The 18,163-nt window shown below is 39.4% G+C and overlaps 1 protein-coding gene across 2 annotated transcripts in view; it reads left to right on the top strand.

The window, feature by feature from the left end:
• LOC136843333 (RNA-binding protein FXR1-like) overlaps nt 1-18,163 on the top strand; it is a 94,138-nt gene that overhangs the window by 11,295 nt on the left and 64,680 nt on the right. For both annotated transcript variants that reach the window (XM_067111620.1, XM_067111619.1), the window contains exons 2-7: nt 1,135-1,341; nt 11,514-11,680; nt 15,350-15,443; nt 16,949-17,091; nt 17,232-17,379; nt 17,521-17,802. In XM_067111620.1, the coding sequence (XP_066967721.1) occupies nt 1,135-1,341; nt 11,514-11,680; nt 15,350-15,443; nt 16,949-17,091; nt 17,232-17,379; nt 17,521-17,802 (1,041 nt within the window). The remainder of the gene's footprint in view (nt 1-1,134; nt 1,342-11,513; nt 11,681-15,349; nt 15,444-16,948; nt 17,092-17,231; nt 17,380-17,520; nt 17,803-18,163) is intronic.

Here is an 18,163-nt window from a genome sequence, read left to right as displayed (position 1 = left end):
CCCTCCTATCCGTGGATCCGGATTCATGGCTTCACCAGTTCGCTGATTTCTCTGTGGAAGATACATGTTATTTGCGGAAAATTTGCCTATTCGTGGTATTTTTCATAAAGAAATATTCACAAATTACGCTATTTTCATGTTTTCGTGATTAAATGCACTTTTTGTGGTAAAACTATTAAAGTATTCATTTATAAGCATTTTTAGAAGGTTTCTGGTGTTTTAAACTTCAAAATAGGCAGTTATAAACATTTTTAGAGGGGTTTTAAGTATATGCGGATTTTCGCTATTCTCTGGGGGTATTGGTATGCATCCTCGCAAATACAAGGGGGGTCGACTGTATACAGGTGGGTTTCATGACAAGTTGTTTGAATATCATCGTGCATACACTTCAGTTGTTCCTGGTATGTTAAGACTCCCAGTGTACACATGCGTGATAGTGCGTGTGAGCATTTTGTCTGTAGCATTTTGTTTGGAGCCTCTAGTATTTCTGTGTATGCATCATGTGAACTGTGTGGGGGATAATAGCCAATAAATGAGAGTTACCTTGTGTGGTATTCATCTAATAGGCAATATTAGTAGTCAACTATAGTTTGTTGAATCTTTATTATTTTGGTGCCATTTGAGTCTACTGTTAGTTCTGCTGAGATGATGGCAAATACTGCACATATAAAATTTTGAAATCTAAACTTTTTTTTGGGGGGGGGAGAGTGAGAGGCCAGAAAATGCATGAGATGGAAGAATGATAAAATCTCTATTTACCTCGTAACTCTGCAAAAGCCAAACCTAATTTTAAAAATACTAGTGAGAATTACGAGATTCCAGCATACCTTTTGCAAGAATTTTTTTTATGTAGACTGTATTTGCATTGAATACTGTATGCAGTAGTATATTTATAATTAATTTTGTTTATTCTACCCGAAAACCTGAAAGGGAAGATATCTAAGTTTTGTGGTGGAAAAATTGATGCAAAATGTTGGGAAATTACATAAAAATGCATGTATATTCTGATTAGAGTATATTATTCTTGGAATTGTGTAAAATGATGTGAATAATTAGTGTTAAACAGTGGGGCTTATTATGCAGGTATTAACTTGTTTGGTTTTGGAAGTAACTTTTATTGATTTCATGTTTCAGGCAACTGTTATTGATATGGGTGGAGATGAGGTGACTGTACGATATGAAGGAGAGTGGTGCCCGGAAACAAGGGTGGCGATGACAGGGGTCAGACTTCCTCCACCTCCAAGTCCGCTTCCCACAGAATATCCTGAAGGAGCAGAAGTAGAAGTTTATGACCAACTAACAACAGCACCCTACAGAGCGTACTGGAAAGCTACTGTAAAAGTAAGTGGTAGAGGTTTTCAGTTACTTATTTATTAACTATGGTTCCAGACTTGACAGCTTCCCAAATTTACTGCATAGACGGTAAAGAATTTGTATTTTCAAGTTATTTGAAGTGCTATGAAAAAATCCAATGAATTGGCTCATGTTCTTTTGAGAACACAAGCTTTTGTCTTTGACATGAAAATGTCTTCACCTGCTTCTTTGGCCACCAGTACTCAATATATCTCTGCTGATTTAGAACTATCAACTTGGTTGTTGGAGCTGGCCTACTTTGCTATGATTTACTGATCTCCCCATGTTTTATCTGGATTTTGTTTTGGCTTGTGATTTCATATAAGATAGGTGACTGATGTAAGATGGAAGGCAAAAATATGTTAGAACAGTGTAGGTGTCCTTGGTGGGAGTGTGGTTTGTGTTTGGACTTTGTCGCCTCTGATGGTGCTTCCTCATACCGAACATAACTTCTTCACATACTCCATGCTTCTGATGCTGCTGTTAAGGGACAGTTGGGTGGTGCAGGTTGATTTTTCAGTACTGGATGTGGTGGGGGCTTTTGTGGTGCAGTGAAAAAGTGGGCAATGGTGGTGGGGTAGATTTTTTTTTTTACTATGAAAAGTCTAGCAGGAGTCCTTGCTGGAAACCCCCCCCCCCCATTGATGTTCCTACTTGTGCTGGGTTGACCAAGGTAGGAGTTATTGTTGATTGCCATTGCATCCTTCCAGGTGTCATGATGGTAAAGAGCGCTGACCCAGCATGTTGGTGGATTTTATTCTTAGCCCTTTCTTGGTTATCATTTGTGGAGGACAAGGCAAAGTCGAGATGATTTTTTGTTGGGAGGAAGGCTGTTGGTCGTCCTGTCACATCAGTGTGCTAACTTGTTGGCGAACCTAAACCTTCTCTTGAGATAGCAAATCAGAACCTTCTGTTGAGAAAGAACAAGGTTGAGGCTTCTGTGGAGAAGAGACATTTTAACATACAAGGAACATTGATCAACAATGCTGTTTCATTCTATATCCCTTTGGTGTCCTTGCAGGAGACCTTAGCCAAGCCTGTAGGCTGGCTGTACCAGTGATGTAGGCGACAGGGAGAAGCCAAATTTCTCCTAAGTCACCAGTAGGAGCTTAGCCTCCTTTCTACTTTGGAAAAGGCCAGGAGTCCTAGCCTATAAAGAAATTGAGGATTATTCTCTTTTATAAAGATACAATGGTATATTGTTTGTCAAACGTTTATGTCGAACATTCTGTTTTTCAACCGAAATTTTTGAAGGAAATTTGTGTCGTTTGTCAAACAAATACTCGTACTTTGACCCGACCAATTGTCTTGTTTATACTTGTACTCTACGTTCTACTGTGTCGTACGAGAAAAACAAAGGCAATAACTCTCATCTTTTTTCCTGTACAGGTATGTACACGAAGTGCAAGCACAATATATAGTTTAATGGTAACCATATTCAACAAAGTAAATAAAAGAATAAAGCATTTCACAATAAAATTTAACATAAAAGATGAACAAAATCATATGTCAATGCAGTGATGCACAGCTGACTTGAGATAGAGGGAGGGAGCATTTATATTGTTGAGGAGGGAAGGAGAAGAGACAGTAAAAACATTCCTGTATGTACATAAAAGCAGTAACTGTTCACGTAAAGTAAAAGAAGGGAATTTCACAAATTTAACAATGATACAATATAAAAACAATCAAATGTAATTACAGTAACAATAAAAAACCGAAAATCTTACTTGAGCGAGCGTTCAGGACTGCGCTGAATGTGACAGTAGAGAGGACAGGGAGAGGATGGTGGTGGGTAATTGGGTGGAAGTTGGGGGGTCTTCACTTCCCTCTGACTTCCCAGCTGTACTTCACTACATTTTGCCCGTTTTCTTTCACTTACATTCGATTAGCATTGTAAAAGTAACTCATCCCCACATCAGGAATCACGCTGGCTCTGTGTGCAACTTCTGCGCGCCTTGGATTGTTTAAATGACTTCCTTGTGAAATATTATTTGATCTCTCTTTCTTTTTCTTACTTGCATTCTTTACTTATTACTTGTTCATTTGCGAAATCGTAATATTTATTGGATTATAATTTTAAATTTTGCTGTTTGCCAACAGCAAGTTGATGTGTTGCCATAATTAATCTCCTTGCACTCAAGATCTAAGTGTAAAAAACACGTTAACAATCATACATGCGTGAGGGATTGTTTTCACATCTGCTTGACGCTGATTACTCTCTCTCTCTCTCTCTCTCTCTCTCTCTCTCTCTCTCTCTCTCTCTCTCTCTCTCTCTCTCTCTCTCTCTCTCTCTCTCTCTCTCTCTCTCTCTCAAACATACACACACAGGCACACAGACACACACTATCGATTCCTTTTATTATCCTCTCAAAATATGAATAAAATTGATTTTATCAACCTTTGCCGACAGCAACCATTTTGGTTTCCTTGAGGGGATCCTGTCTCTCTTCTCTCAGTCCCAGCCAGCTGCACACCATTTTCATCAAACAAATTTATGCTCGTACACGGAAAGAAAATTTTTTGAAAATTTTACTTTGTATAACGTACTGTTTTATTACTTTACACTTAATTAAACTTTTTAACACATTAATAATAAAAAAAGAAATGTTGAAAGGGGGGACTTTTTGGGTGGGGCTGGAACGAATTATCCTGATTCCCTTTATTTCTTATGGGGAAATTTGTATAATATTTCGAACAAATCAACATTTCGACCAGCCCTCTGGAACAAATTAAGTTCGAAGTCCAAGGTACTACTGTACCATTTTTAAAGGGCCACCAGTTTATCTACCTTTGACTTATTTAGACTTTGATTAATGTTCTGTATTAGAAAGAAAAATCCTATGTTTGAAAATATTGCATTGTAGTTGTGGAAAAATGGTGATTAAAATAAAGCAGAGTAATTTTGTGAATTTAAAAGAAATTATTTAAACATAAGAAAGGAAAAGTAAGAGGAAAATGCAAATACTTGACATCGTAAAGATTATTATATAAGTGACTTACCCAGTAATTACTTAGCTAAGAGTTTATACTCGAATGGCAGCTTGAATTTTGAATTCCAGGGTAGCGATTCTTTTGTTTTTGTAGGTAACAAGACCCTGCCCACTTTCAGGGTAAGACAGGAACAATCTAGCCAATAGCTCAATTTGTTTCTGCCACTTGTATCGTCCAAACACGGTGTTGACTAAGCAGCTTGGTTTTGAAAATTGTTTTTTCTTCCCATTCGGTGAAGTATTTTTGTATGGCAGCCTTTCAGCATTGCTGTTTAGTAATTATTCCTGGTTTTTTTACTTTTGTACTGATTTTGACCTGATAGCTAGTTAGGTATGTCTGACTTAACTCCTCTAGTCTCTGGTACTGCAGCAAAGGCTGCAATACCCAGTTAATGAAACTGACTTATGACTCATACCCATTGCACAGATTGCAGAGGGCAAGTTTGTACTATTAATCTTAACTTGTGACGAATGCAGGGAATGGGACGAACGAAAGTAGAAGACCTTGGCTTCTCATTTAGATAAATTGGAGAGAGATCGAAAAAGGAAGGCGGCTGCTAAAGCTGGCAAAAAGTTAGGTAGTCAGACGACTCCTAAATCTAGTGATAAGGATATTCCTGTTGTCTCTTCTCCTATTATTCTTGTATCTCCTGTGTCAGTTCACTCTCCTAGACTACCTACTTCTCCTCCTGGCTCCCCCACTTCCGAACCCAATCACTTCGCCAGCGTTGAAAATGAGTTCGACCAGAGATTGAACATAGTGGCAGGTATAGTGGCCCAGTTAGGGGCATCGATGCGTCTCCTTATGGGTAAGTTTGATAAGAAAAGTGAAAATGAAATGCTAGTGGAGGAGGTGGCGGCTCATCCCGCTGATTCTCCTAGACATCATTTACTGCCATACTCCCCTGAACGAGGGAGGAGGCATACTGGTAACCAGCCCAAGGGAGGTCAGTGGGGTCTGCCCATGAGCAGTTGCCCCTTCAGGCCAACCTGTCATATCCTAGGTTGCGTCAAGAGACAGTCGCTGGAAAGGTGTCTCGGACGTGCATCAGCTCTTGTCTAGTTCGGGGGAGTCTTCTCTGAACAGAAGGCCCCAGTGGCATTTTCAGTTCTCCTCTCATGGATGCCAGGAATGAGTGTGAGACACTCCTCTTCATACACTCCTCTTCATTTAGGAAGCTTTTCCCTTCAGGCTCCAAGCGCCCTGCTTCATGTGAACAGCGAAGTTCTTCATCTAAGCGCCCTGTGCTGGATGAGCATTTATCTTTGAGCGCCCAGTAGTGCCCGAGTGCCCTGTACTGTAGTAGCCAAACGCCTACCTTCGGTTGAGAGCCCTGTAGTGGCCAAGCGCCCTGTAGCTCCCGAGTACCCTGAAGCAACCATTCGCTGTAAGGCACCCCCATGTCGATTTTCGTCTATTCCTTCTGCTACCAGTGTTTTGGTGGTGCCAGCTATTAATTTGATAATTTGACGTCTTCATCTAAGCCTCAGGTGTCGGCCTCGTCCAGTTCGGCGATGAATTGTCCGTCTTCCTCGAGTTTGGATTCAGCTTTGGTTTGTCCTTAGTGAAAATTGGATAGCATTCTCCAGCTTCTTCACAAACCATCATCTTCAACGGCACCTTACTCAGATCCTCCTTTGTCTCCTGTGTCTTTGGAGGACGATTTTGATCAAGACTCACCTGTGAAGTTAAGTATACCTTAGTTTTACCAGACCACTGAGCTGATTAACTCACCTGTGAATGCATATGCGTCCCTTCCTAGGTTTTTGAGAGACAACTAATCAGAGTTCTCTTCTGTGGCTCCTACATCGTTTGATGAATTGTCTGCCTTCAGACTCCGTCGGACTTGCAAAATTAGTTCTTTCGTCCTCGTCCAAGAAAGCCTTATTTGAAGTGAAATGGATTGGTGTTTAGGAGCCCTAGCCAAGAAAGTTCAGGATCCCTCTCTTCCAACTGTGACTGCGCTACAGAACTGCTTGGTTTTCTTTCCTGTGCTGACAAGGAGTCAGGGACAGTTCGCGGGAAGTAGCTTCCCTCTGAACTTAAAGCATTCCAAAGGAAAGGGAGCTGTGGGTTTCCTTCATGTCTAAGGGCATGACAGCTTCACAAAAATCGACCCTTCTATTTTCTCCACAGGATAACATCATCTATTCTTGCAGACAACTGTTAGTGAGATAACTTCTAGCCTGCATAAGAAGTCGACTCAAGACCTCTTGGCACAGTCGACGAAGTGTCAGGGAGATTGGACCACCCTACCCACCAGGACATCTCTGCAGTCGAGGCCCTTTCATAGGGGCAGGCAGAGATCACAGTCCAGACGTAGGGTTACAGTTAGGTTTACACTCCGAACCCTCAGAAAGTCAACCATGAAACCTTCCAACTGCAAGTGAGGACCCAGTCCTCCATGCCCCAGTGGGTGCCAGGCTTCTTCTCTTCTGGGAGAGATGGAGCTCGAGACGGGCAGACCAGTGGGTAGTCAAAGTGCTCAAGAGGGGATAGTGTATCTCCTTCAGGGAGAGACCTCCCTTGACGAATACTCCCGTCGTATTGATGGCCTACTCTGAAGGATTGGAGAGGTATTCTCCCCTCTCAGAGGTGGTTTTGTCTCTCATCAACAAGGAGGCCATAAAGATAGGAATGCCGAATCAAAGGGATTCTTCAACTGGCTCTTCATAGTGGCCAAGTCTTCAGGAGGTTGGAGACGGTGCTCGACGTGAGTGCATTGAATGCCTTCATAGAGAAGACAAAATTCAATATGGAGTCAACCCAGTCGGTACTTGCATCCATCTGTCAGGGGGATTGGATGATCTCTCTAGACATGCAAGATGTGTATTTTCATATCCCTGTTTACGAAGATTTGAGAAAATACCTCAGATTTGTCTTCGGGAATCAAGTTTATCAGTTCAGAGCACTCTGTTTTGGCTTCTCGACTGCCCCACAGGTTGTTACGTGGGTACTCACTCCTCTTGCGGGTTGGCTTCATCTAGCAGGGGTGAAGATCTCGCTCTATTTGGATGACTGGCTCCTTTGCTCACCCACGAAGGAACGATGCATGGAGGACTTAAGGAAGATGATTCTTATGACTCAAGAACTGGGATTATTGCTGAATCACCAGAAATCACAACTGACTTCCACTTAGAGAATTCTCTATTTGGGGATTCAGATAGACTCTGAGTTTTCGGGCTTCGCCATCCCCCAAGAGAGTAGAGGATTGCTTGCAGTTTACCTGGGACTAGGACACTTTGCAACAGAAGTCTGCAACAAAACAATTACAGTGCATGCAGACTACACCACAGCCTTGGCCTACATAAAACATCAAAGGAGGAACTCACTCATTCTCTCTGTGCGAGATAGCGAGAGATCTGTTGTGCTGGGCAGATGAGAACTGGACCCAGTTGGTCACGAGGTTCATTCAAGGCATGTGCAAAGCTCTGGTGGACGAATTGAGCTGCTGGAATCAGGTCCTTCCAATGGAATGGATGCTGGACCATCGGGTTTGTTCCAGCCTGTTAAGTCTATGGGGACAACTGACCCTAGACTTGTTTGCTACATCTCGAAATCACTGCCTGCCTCTGTTCTGCTCCCCAGTTCCGGACCATCTCGCCTGGGCAACAGATGCATTTATCCAAGATTGGTCCAATTTGGACCTGTATGCCTTCCCTCCGTTCGGGATGATAAGGGAAGTCCTCAAGAAGCTCGTTCGCACAGCAACGTAAGGATGACTCTTGTGGCCCCCTTTTGGCCACAGAAGGAATGGTTGCTGGACCTTCTAGATCTCATAGACTTCCCAAGGCTCCTTCCTGCTATTCCAAGTCTTTTCAGACAACCACACTGCAGGAAATTCCATCAAGGCCTATCCACTCTGGCCATGGCAGGCTTTTGACTTGTCAGTAAGCTCATTCGAGCTAAAGGATTTTCGAGATCGACGGCATAGGACATCACCAAGTGCACATGTGACTCTTCCAACAAGTTGTACCAGGCAAAGTGGAAGGTTTTTAGAACTTGGTGCAAAAGAAACGATGTTTCGTCCTCTCAGACATCTATCCTGCAAATAGCAGACTTCTGTACCGGTATTTGAGATTTTCACAAGGACTGTCTTCCTCCATTGCAGAGACCTCGACATTTCTTTTAACCAAGATATTTCGAACCTTATTAAGTCATTTAATACCACCAAATCTAGAAAGGAGAATTTCTCTTGGAGTCTAGATGTAGTGCTCAAGTGTTTGTCTAGTATGCACTTCGAACCCATGTGCTCTTCCTCTCTGAGGAACTTGACAAGGAAAACTATTTTTCTTGTGGCTCTGGCCAATGCGAAGAGAATAGGTGAGCTTCATGCAATTGACAAAAGGATCAGCTTTTCCAGGGGAGAGCAAGTTTATTCTCTCTCCTTAAATTTTTTAGCGAAGAACGAGAACCTTTCACAACCTTGTCTCTTTCTTTCACCATTAAGAGCTTATCTGATATTGTAGGGATGGAAGGGGAGGAGTGCTGTGTCTGGTGAGAACCCTCGGGTACTACCTGCACCGAACCAAAAAAATTAGAGGGCAATTTTCGAATTTGTGGTGCTCAATTAAAAATCCCTCTAGACCTTTATCGAAGAAAGCCATTTCCTTCTCCTTGAGGGATCTCATCATGGAATCTCGCTCCCAGGTAGAGGAAAATGACTTAAAAGTCATGAAAGTTAAGGCACATGATGTAAGGCAGTTGCTACATTAGTAGTTTCAAGCACAATCTTTCCCTATCCTCCATTCTACAGGCAACATACTGGAGAAGTAAGTCGGTGTTTGTGATGCACTACCTGCAGGACATTGAAACTATATACGAAAACTGCAATACCTTCAGACTGGTGTCCATAGCTGGCATAGTGTTGGGTGAGGAAGTGTAGGAAGTATCTCTTCCTATGTGTGTATCTCTTCGCCTTGTATGTGGTCTTGAGTCCTGGGGAAGCCTAGGGGATACAAGATACTTGGAGTGCCCACCAGTTTTAGTGTTGGGTGGTGGTCATGTTTTTTAATATGATGTTGAAGTGATATTGTTGTTTGGTTTTGATTGTATTATGGTACTGTTCCCTGGGAAGGGGCAGTTGTCTTGAGCTTTGTTGGCCTTTGGTAATGACCTTCGCCACAAAGTTCCTTTTGTATACTATGTCAGCCTTCGGAGTACTCTTTTGCTGCAAAGTATCCCACTGCAGTAGAGGCGATCCTGGGTATACCTCCACATCACTACTAGTTGAGACGAGCGCAAACCGGAGGCAGTAATTGCTTGCAGCAGCTCTCTCACCAGGTAAGGAAACAAGAAGCATTGTCTCAATGCTAGCTTATATTTGTTCATTTTAACTTATCGTGTGTTAGAGTATTATTTTGTTGTCCATGATTCACCACCACCTTTCAGTGTGGAATCAGCTAAGTAATTACTGGCCAAGTTACGTACGTACAAATGACATTTTTTTATGGTAAAATAAAGTTTTATATATACTTGCCCAGTAATTACAGATGGAGCCCACCCTCCTCCCTGAGCTATTGGGTAGGTTGCTCCTCTGTCTTACCCCTAAAGTGGGTGGGGTCTTGTCATCTACACAAACAAAAGAATCGCTACTGCAGAATTCCAAATTCAAACTGCCGTTCGAGTAGAAACTCTTGGCTAAGTAATTACTGGGTAAGTATATCTAAAACTTTATCATGAAAATGTCTTTCTATAGAAAATGAAAAGTTTTAGAAATAAAAGGCACATTAAATGAAAAAATAGGTCTAATAGTTGTGTATTTCTCTCAGTGCTTTAGCATTTTTTAATTATATGTGAAATTACTTAGCCACATAAAATAACATTATGAGCAAACTCTAGTGCATAGTAACGTGTAAAAAAATGTGAAAATGTGAAGCCAGAAGATTAAATTCAGATTCATTAAGCAACTTTTAAGAAGGGATTTAAGTATTCCCAAAGAAAAAGGGGTTCTCTTGATAAGGGTAGGATTCAAAGGATGACGAAGTGACAATAGTATATTGACCCAAGAAAACGGCTGGAGTCTCTTCCTAAGTGTGTCATGCTATAGGTGTTCTGGATTAATGGCCAGGCCTCGGGGGTCGGAAGTGATTATCATTCTCGATTGTCTCCTAAGGGTACAATTGGGGCCCCTTAGTAAATACGCAGATCTTATCAGAGGCTTTTTCAGCTAGTTTAGCAGTAACGAAACACATTGGCAAGCTTCTTGCTACTGAATACCAAGTTAGGCACATGGAACAGTAGGTTTCTCTGTTGTTCTCTTTCATTATGAGTTTTTGGAAAAACTTGGAACCTGTCTGTTCTTTATGAGTGATTTGAGATTATCTCAGTCCTCTGCCCTGGACTGTTTAGACAATGGTCAATACTTGGCCCATATTCTGACCTGTCAGAGCTTTGTAGTACCATCAGACAAGAACTTACTGTCTTGGGGTAGAGTGCCAAAATCTCTCCATTAAAGATTTACATCAGAAGACAGTTGAAATATGTCTTAAAGCTATATACAGCTACTACATCAGAAACACACTTGATTTTTTGTCACAAATAGGAAACAAAAAAATACAGCCTGTCTTTGCGGAACAAAAGAATATTTCTTGAGCTTCATGACTATAGTTGTAATGTAAAATAAAAAGGTGCAAATGCCTTTCATGCATTTTTTCTTCATTTGCTTTTATTATTATATATATTATTAGTCCCATGGACTAACTAATTGTTGAACTCTATGAATGCATAAAGAATTTTAGGTGGTTGGATATTTTAACATTTAGTATCTTTACTAAAAGCAAGAAGTAGGGAGATGAAATGGCATAGATGAATAATGAATCATATAAATTGTATTATGTACAACCTTTTATAGATTTAGGATAAATTTTAAATTATAATTGAGAATGTAATTATTTTGTTTAAGAATTATAATTCAGATTGTAATTATTTTGTTTAAGAATACTTTGAGCAAAACAGCAGGTCATACATGCAGCAAGACTCAGTAATGTACCCTGTCATAATAGACATTCAGATATTTATCTAGTTAGAAGTACAGTAAAACAAAGTAGGTAGCTTTGAGTTTTGAAATTTTTTCTCAAGTATGAACGTGTTTCATTTGGTATTTGTTGGGAATTATCATACTATGTAGTGTTAATTATTAAGTCTAAGGGAAATTTCATTTATTTCAGATGTCTAAAGGAGATTTTCACGTCGTAGAGTTTACTGGTGTGTCCTTAACAGGTGGTGAAAATATATTCCCATCAGAAAAAGTACGTCCTCGTAATACAAATCCTCCTATCACCTCGAAGACATTTACAAAATTTGAAATTGAAGTTCCAGAAGACATTAGAGACTAGTAAGTTTTTATCCTTTTGTTCAACAGTTGGGATTCCTTTGTCAAGTACTTTTTGTAATGATAGAACTTAAATTTTGGATCATTATCCTGATCCCATAGGTTTTGATGCTAATCAGTTGTCTAAAAATATCTTGACATGTAATTTTTATTACCTGATATACAGTGTTAACTAGTGTTATATTATGTTGATTGCTGGAATTTTTAGGTTTTTACAGTATCAATATATATATATATAATATATATATATTATTATATATATATATATATATATATATATATATATATATATATATATATATATATATATATATATATATATATATATATATATATATATATATATATATATATATATATTTATATATTTATATATTTATATATATATATATTAGCTACCTATGGTGTTTTGAGAATAGTAATACTGTAAAAGTTTTTCATAAAGATATTGGAAGCTTAATTTGTTAACCCTTAAGGGATGGACTAATTATATGTAATGCACACCCCCAGACCGGGCAAACTTAAAGTGTGGCAAATTCAAGATAACACATCAGTGGAAAGAGGAAGATATGCAAATGAACATGGTGTAAGAAAAAAATTCTAAAAAATTTTCCCTCCCTTTCATGGGAAGTGGAAAGTGACTATTTACAACTCTGTGTGGGGCCTCTTTTACAAAAGACTTATAAATTCTACCAAGTTATGCATGTTTTTTTCTAATAATTTATTGTATCTTATTTTGTAAAATTATAATTACAACTCACACAATATCATAACAGGTAAGAACTAAAATCAGTAACAAATTCTGAGCATATTTGTTGTAAAATATTTACATAAATTTACTGAGATCAGGAAATGAAGTAACTAGTTTGGATTAATACATGTTTATTCTAATATTTCTTTGCAAAATTACAAGTATAACTGACATCACATTAAAGATTAAGAACTAAAACCAACAGTAATCCCTGGGTATATTTATGAGCAAATAAATAAAAAGACTTCATGGCAGAGCGAGGAGGAAGACATTCCCCCTCCAAGTCAAGAACATTACTGAAGTTCCCAAGATGCCCACGATTGAGCTGAGCAGAATTCTTTAGTTGCCACAATTCATTTATGGTCCATTGAAGTACTGGAAACTTTCCTGCTCGATACAAATTGTATGCCACATAATATTAATCCTCCTCAGAGGGGATCTGTCCACCCAAAACCTGTTTTAGATCCTCTGTTGAGGGGATCCATCCATCAAGCTTGACTTGTAGCTGTTTCACCATTAGCGCACAAGCACCCTTCAGTATGTGAGTGTCTAGCAACACCCCAAGTGTTCAGTACACGGACATACTTTGCCTTCCATGGAGTGCTCAGCACATTCTCCAACACGTCTGGCGCCAGATGCCAAACTCTTGTCACTAACTTGCTCATCGCTTCCCGCTGTTGATGCTATGGATCCGTTGTTAACACCTATTCAGCGTCAGCTTGCTGACATTTTGAGTCGTCTTAAGGAAGAGCCTTTGTCTGCTCAGGCCCCTAAGCAGTTGCACCTGTGCCCTGTTTCGTCGGAGGAAGGAGGTGAAGAAGGTGATGTTGATCAGGGCTCTGCTCTGTTGGCCTGTGCAGCCTTATTGAAGTACTTGCTGCAAAACTTCCTGGGGTTTTTCTCACCAGCAGCCCTGGCTTCCCTGACTTCGACTTTCTTCATGAGTGACAAGCCTGTTGGCTCGTCCAGGCTGCTGAAGATGGTGCTCTTGTCTTTCGCAAAGAAAGCTCTGAATGAACTGGATAGTTGGCTCTCGGAGAAGAGAGAGCAGGGAAGTTTTTGTTTTAGTTACCCTCCTCATCTGGTACATAGGAGGTTTTGTCTTATGCCACCGGGGAAGCTCCCTCACTGGGAGTGGCTGCCTCCTCCCAGGGGGACTTCTCCGGCCTTATCGAATCGTCTCAAGAGGTCAGCCTTCGCTGTCGCTAAGGTGATGTTCTCCCCTACAGAACTCGACCACCTTCTTAAGAATCTTTTGAAAGTTTTTGAGGTGATAAGTTTCTTAGACGGGTCAGTGGGTGCATTAGCTTGGAAGATCAAGAACTTCTCCTTGTTACCTGAAGATGTCACGGCGGAGTGACTGAATGTCCTTTCATGTACTGATAAGGGCATTAGGGATGGCACTCAAGAGCTAGCTTCTCTCTTTGCCGTGGGAGTACTTAAAAAGAGAGAGCTTTGGTGATCGTTCACCACGAAGAGCGTCACTGCATCACAGACGTCTGCCTTGTTGTACTCTCCTCTTGATTGCCAGCACCTCTTCCCTCAATCCACAGTCAGCGACATCTCGGAGTTTCAGAAGAAGAGTACTCAAGACCTTTTAACTTGATCATCTAGGCGCCCCAGGGAACTTTCGACTGCTAGCACCAGAACCGTCTCTCCCCTTGTAAGGGGAGAGGAGTGGATTGTGGCAGTGCCAAAGGAGGGCTACTCCATCCCATTCAGAGTCTATTTTTCTTTTCCCTGGTAGGAGTGTCTTGTCTGCTTTGAAAGGTGTGCTGATGCTATTGTCCTTGCCTCAGTTGTTGGAAGGGTCCTTTGGTAGTGACTGAAGGCTTGTAGGGCTCTGATTCACTCCGAGCTTTTTTAGGCTAAGGAAAAGGAAACTCTGAGGGTATTGTTTCCCTGATTTCCCCTCTTGAAGAACAGGGTATATTAAGCAATTCTGTTGTTGGGCTCATTCAATGAGTTGTGTGACAAGAGACTTCAAAAAGGGTTCCAACAGATAGGGGAAAAAAGCAATAAGGAGGTTACATGGGGAGCAAAATATGGGAGCCCACTAATGCTTCCTTTCAAGCCTTAATGTGATACTCCAGAAAATCATAGTATGCTCCCCATAGGGTCCATATAAGTGTTTTGGCTACTGCAGTGAACATTATTCTTGAAGACTATGGAAGCTCTTTAATAGGTGGAGCCTAGCATAAGATTCAGCCATGGCTGTCCTGAGATTTTTCTCATAGGGAGTCCCAAATTGCTGGGTAGCCATGTCCAGTGGGAGCTTTTTCTCTCATAAGGTAGGACAAATATTGCCCCATTCCTTTTGAGACATACAGCTTTATTTCTGCCTTAAACTCTCATTTTCCAGTCACCACAAAGTTCTGAAATTGTCTTTACATGATTGATCATTTCAGAAGTAAAGAGACAGAAGGCTGTAAAATAATTTTCCTTTAAACTGGAGAAAGATTGCCTCTAAGGCTTTCATTAATAGTGTTTCTTCTATTTGGCTTTCAGTGCTATATTATTAGGCAGGATAACTGTCTCCTTCAACGATGACTGAATTTCTATTGAAGGAGGGACTAAGCGCCATTCAGTTTTGGGAAAGGCATCTCTGTCCTGACCTTTGAAAGACTGAGCGGCTATCAAAATAGGTTTGTACGTCAAAACCTGTTTTATTAAGATGAATTTAAAAAGATAGGTTTAATTAATAATAAAATGTAAAGACCCTGGATTGTGCTGTTGATAATTCTACATTTTGTAGGAGGTGATCAGAAACAGCCTTTGCATTTCCTTCCTCATTTATTTAACTAAGGTAATTGGCATCTGATGCATTAAAAAGCCAGATGATTGCTGAAGTGATTAGAAATTTTTATGTATTTCTTGTCAATGTGGTTTTTCGTCTAATATTTCTCTACTTTATTTTTCAGTGCGCGAATGGAGACTGTTCATAAGCCTTTCAAGAAAGCCTGTGGTGCATCTAGTTGTGTATATAATCCTGAAACTCACAGTTTGACGTTATTAGTAAGTATTGTTTTGGTTAGTGATTTGTCATGAAGCAGCTGATGATCATTTAAACTTAGATCATGTAAAGTGACTTAGTGTTGTAATTTTTCTTGCCAAATGAGACTTGTTTAATAAGATATTCCAAACATAGAGACTTGTTTAATGAGATATTCCATGCATCATTCTGAAACTGATATCCTGATGATTATGTCTGTATATGTCCTTTGAATTAGAAGTTTCCAGAATTAGACCAACATTTAAATGACTTAATTTGGCAGTAAGGGTACCTTTCGGTGAGTCTTGTGTAATATAAAGTAATTCCTAGTTAACCTGACCTATACTGTTCCATACAATCCAAGAAACAATTCTTCCTTAAAATTCATCCGTATGAATGTACTGTACTAGCCTAAGGCTTCTCTTTACTGTATAGTAATAGGATATAGCAACATGTATGTTCTTCTATTAACTCATTATCTTATAGATTGTATAGCATTCTGAATACGTTATTCATTGTAGATGTCCTAATCTTTACTGTATATGTATTCTTAATTTGAAATAAGTAAACACAGTCAGTTGAAAATTTTCTGTACAATATATGAATATGAATATTTGAAATTAATGGGTAACACCTGCTTCTGAGGTGCTCCAGTGTAAAAGAAAGAGAGTTTTTGAGTTGGGTTTTTTATACAGTAGTTTACTGAGACACTCAAGTCATGTGGAAACCTTCATAGGGCTCAGCTGAAGGATTTGTTCACAATTGAAGACTGACAGTAGGAGTGAGCAAAAGTTTAAGTTGGCCAACTGGGTGAGAAGAAAGAAAAGGAAATGGATGAAAAGTAAAAGGCAGAAAGCAATGTCTCTGGGTTTGAATTAGTAATACAAAGCACTTTTGGTACTATCTACAATTTGCTGCTCAAGCGAACTGTTAGCAGTACCCCTTAAAGGAGGAAAATTTGTACAGTCCCAGAAGCTTTCACTCTCTCTCTCTCTCTGGAAGGATCGTGTTGTAGAAAGGGTTCTTGAACCCCTTGACTTTATTCCTGGGTTTGAGGTAAATGTCATTAATTTGTAATGAATTTTTTGGCATAGTAAATAGGAAAAGGTAACATTACTTGGATGAAGGGGGTTACTTGCATATGTTGTGTTTTGTGGCATACTGTAGCGTGTTTTTAGCTCCACCTACATTACTTTTACATTTTAGTTGTTTATTTGTCAAATTTCTTATAACTTATTCCAGTTTAACTTCTAAAAACAAATACTTTGGGCAGGCCCAGTGAAGCTGTAGTGATGTGACTCAGTTGTCTCATAAATCTAATAATAATGGGATTATGATTCATATAGGAAAGAGATAGTAAAGGTCTGGTGGGATTGTCACCTGCTTAATAATGTATTGACCTGTATGATACTGATTATGGTTGCTCATGTAAAGTTCAAGTAAATGCTGTACTTTTGATATACTGATGTTCATTATTGTTTCTATGTTAATTATATTAATCATAGTATTTTCTTTTTTCTTTCAATAGTCGCGTAATGACCAGTGTCCAAAGTTAGCCAACATGTTAGCTGATATGCATTTTCGAAATTTAAAACAAAAAGTAGTTCTTTTATGTCGAACGGAGGAGGCAGCAAAGCAACTAGAATCCACGCGACTTCAGACCACAGCAGGGTAAGGTTATTAAACAGTTAGTCCCCAAGTTATGAGTAATTTTTAAAAGATATTTGATGGTCCATTTTGTATATTTGTTTGTATGTGTTTATGATGGTTTAGAAAAAAACTGTTTTACTTATTATTCTTTTTCTCAACAGATATGTAGAGGAGTTTAGTGTGCGTGAAGATCTAATGGGTTTAGCTATAGGTGCCCATGGAGCTAACATTCAGCAGGCGAGGAAGATTGAAGGTGTCACTAATATAGAGCTTGAAGAAAACACTTGTGTTTTTAAAATTTATGGTGAAGTAGGTGTTTTTGTTCTACCAGTTTTCATTTTTCCTTTTACTTTTGAGTCTTGTTGTTGTTTGGGGCTTTTTATTGATTAAATTAATGAAAATATACTTCTGAAATAGTTTATGGTTAATCCTTTTTTCTTGTTTTTACAGTCAGAAGATGCTGTAAAAAAAGCCAGAGCAATGTTAGAATACAGTGAAGAATCTGTACAAGTACCAAGAGTTTTAGTAGGAAAAGTAATTGGAAAAAATGGCCGTGTTATACAAGAAATGGTCGACAAGTCTGGAGTTGTTCGGGTGAAGATAGAGGGTGACAATGAACCAGAACCAACCACACCACGTGCCGAAGGCCAAGTTCCTTTTGTCTTTGTTGGCACTGTAGAAGCCATTGCCAATGCTAGTATATTATTGGAATATCATCTAGCTCATTTAAAAGTAAGTGATTTTAAAATATGCATAGTTAGAGCTAAGGTTTGAATATACACTGAATAATGTTTGATGCTATTATCGTCTGCAGTATTACATCCATTTTACTTTCCACCTGTTCCTGATGGTGTTTACCCACCTAGCTGTCCACATCTTTTAAGGTAGAAATTTATCATTAACAAGGAAAAATGCTTTTTTTCATCCATATGAAAATTCAGAAATTTACCGTTTCATTAAACTTACATGATAATACAGTAACTACAGAGGTGATTTACTGTCTAGACCTTTATTGATGATTTGCTTTTATAGTATATCTTTTCACTATAAATATCTGGGGTTTTCCAATTTTCTGCATCCTGCTAGTTCATGT

Source organism: Macrobrachium rosenbergii, chromosome 11 (assembly GCF_040412425.1).
Source record: "Macrobrachium rosenbergii isolate ZJJX-2024 chromosome 11, ASM4041242v1, whole genome shotgun sequence".
In the NCBI taxonomy this organism is placed as follows: Eukaryota; Metazoa; Arthropoda; class Malacostraca; order Decapoda; family Palaemonidae; genus Macrobrachium; species Macrobrachium rosenbergii.
This window is presented reverse-complemented; position numbering and strand designations above follow the sequence as displayed.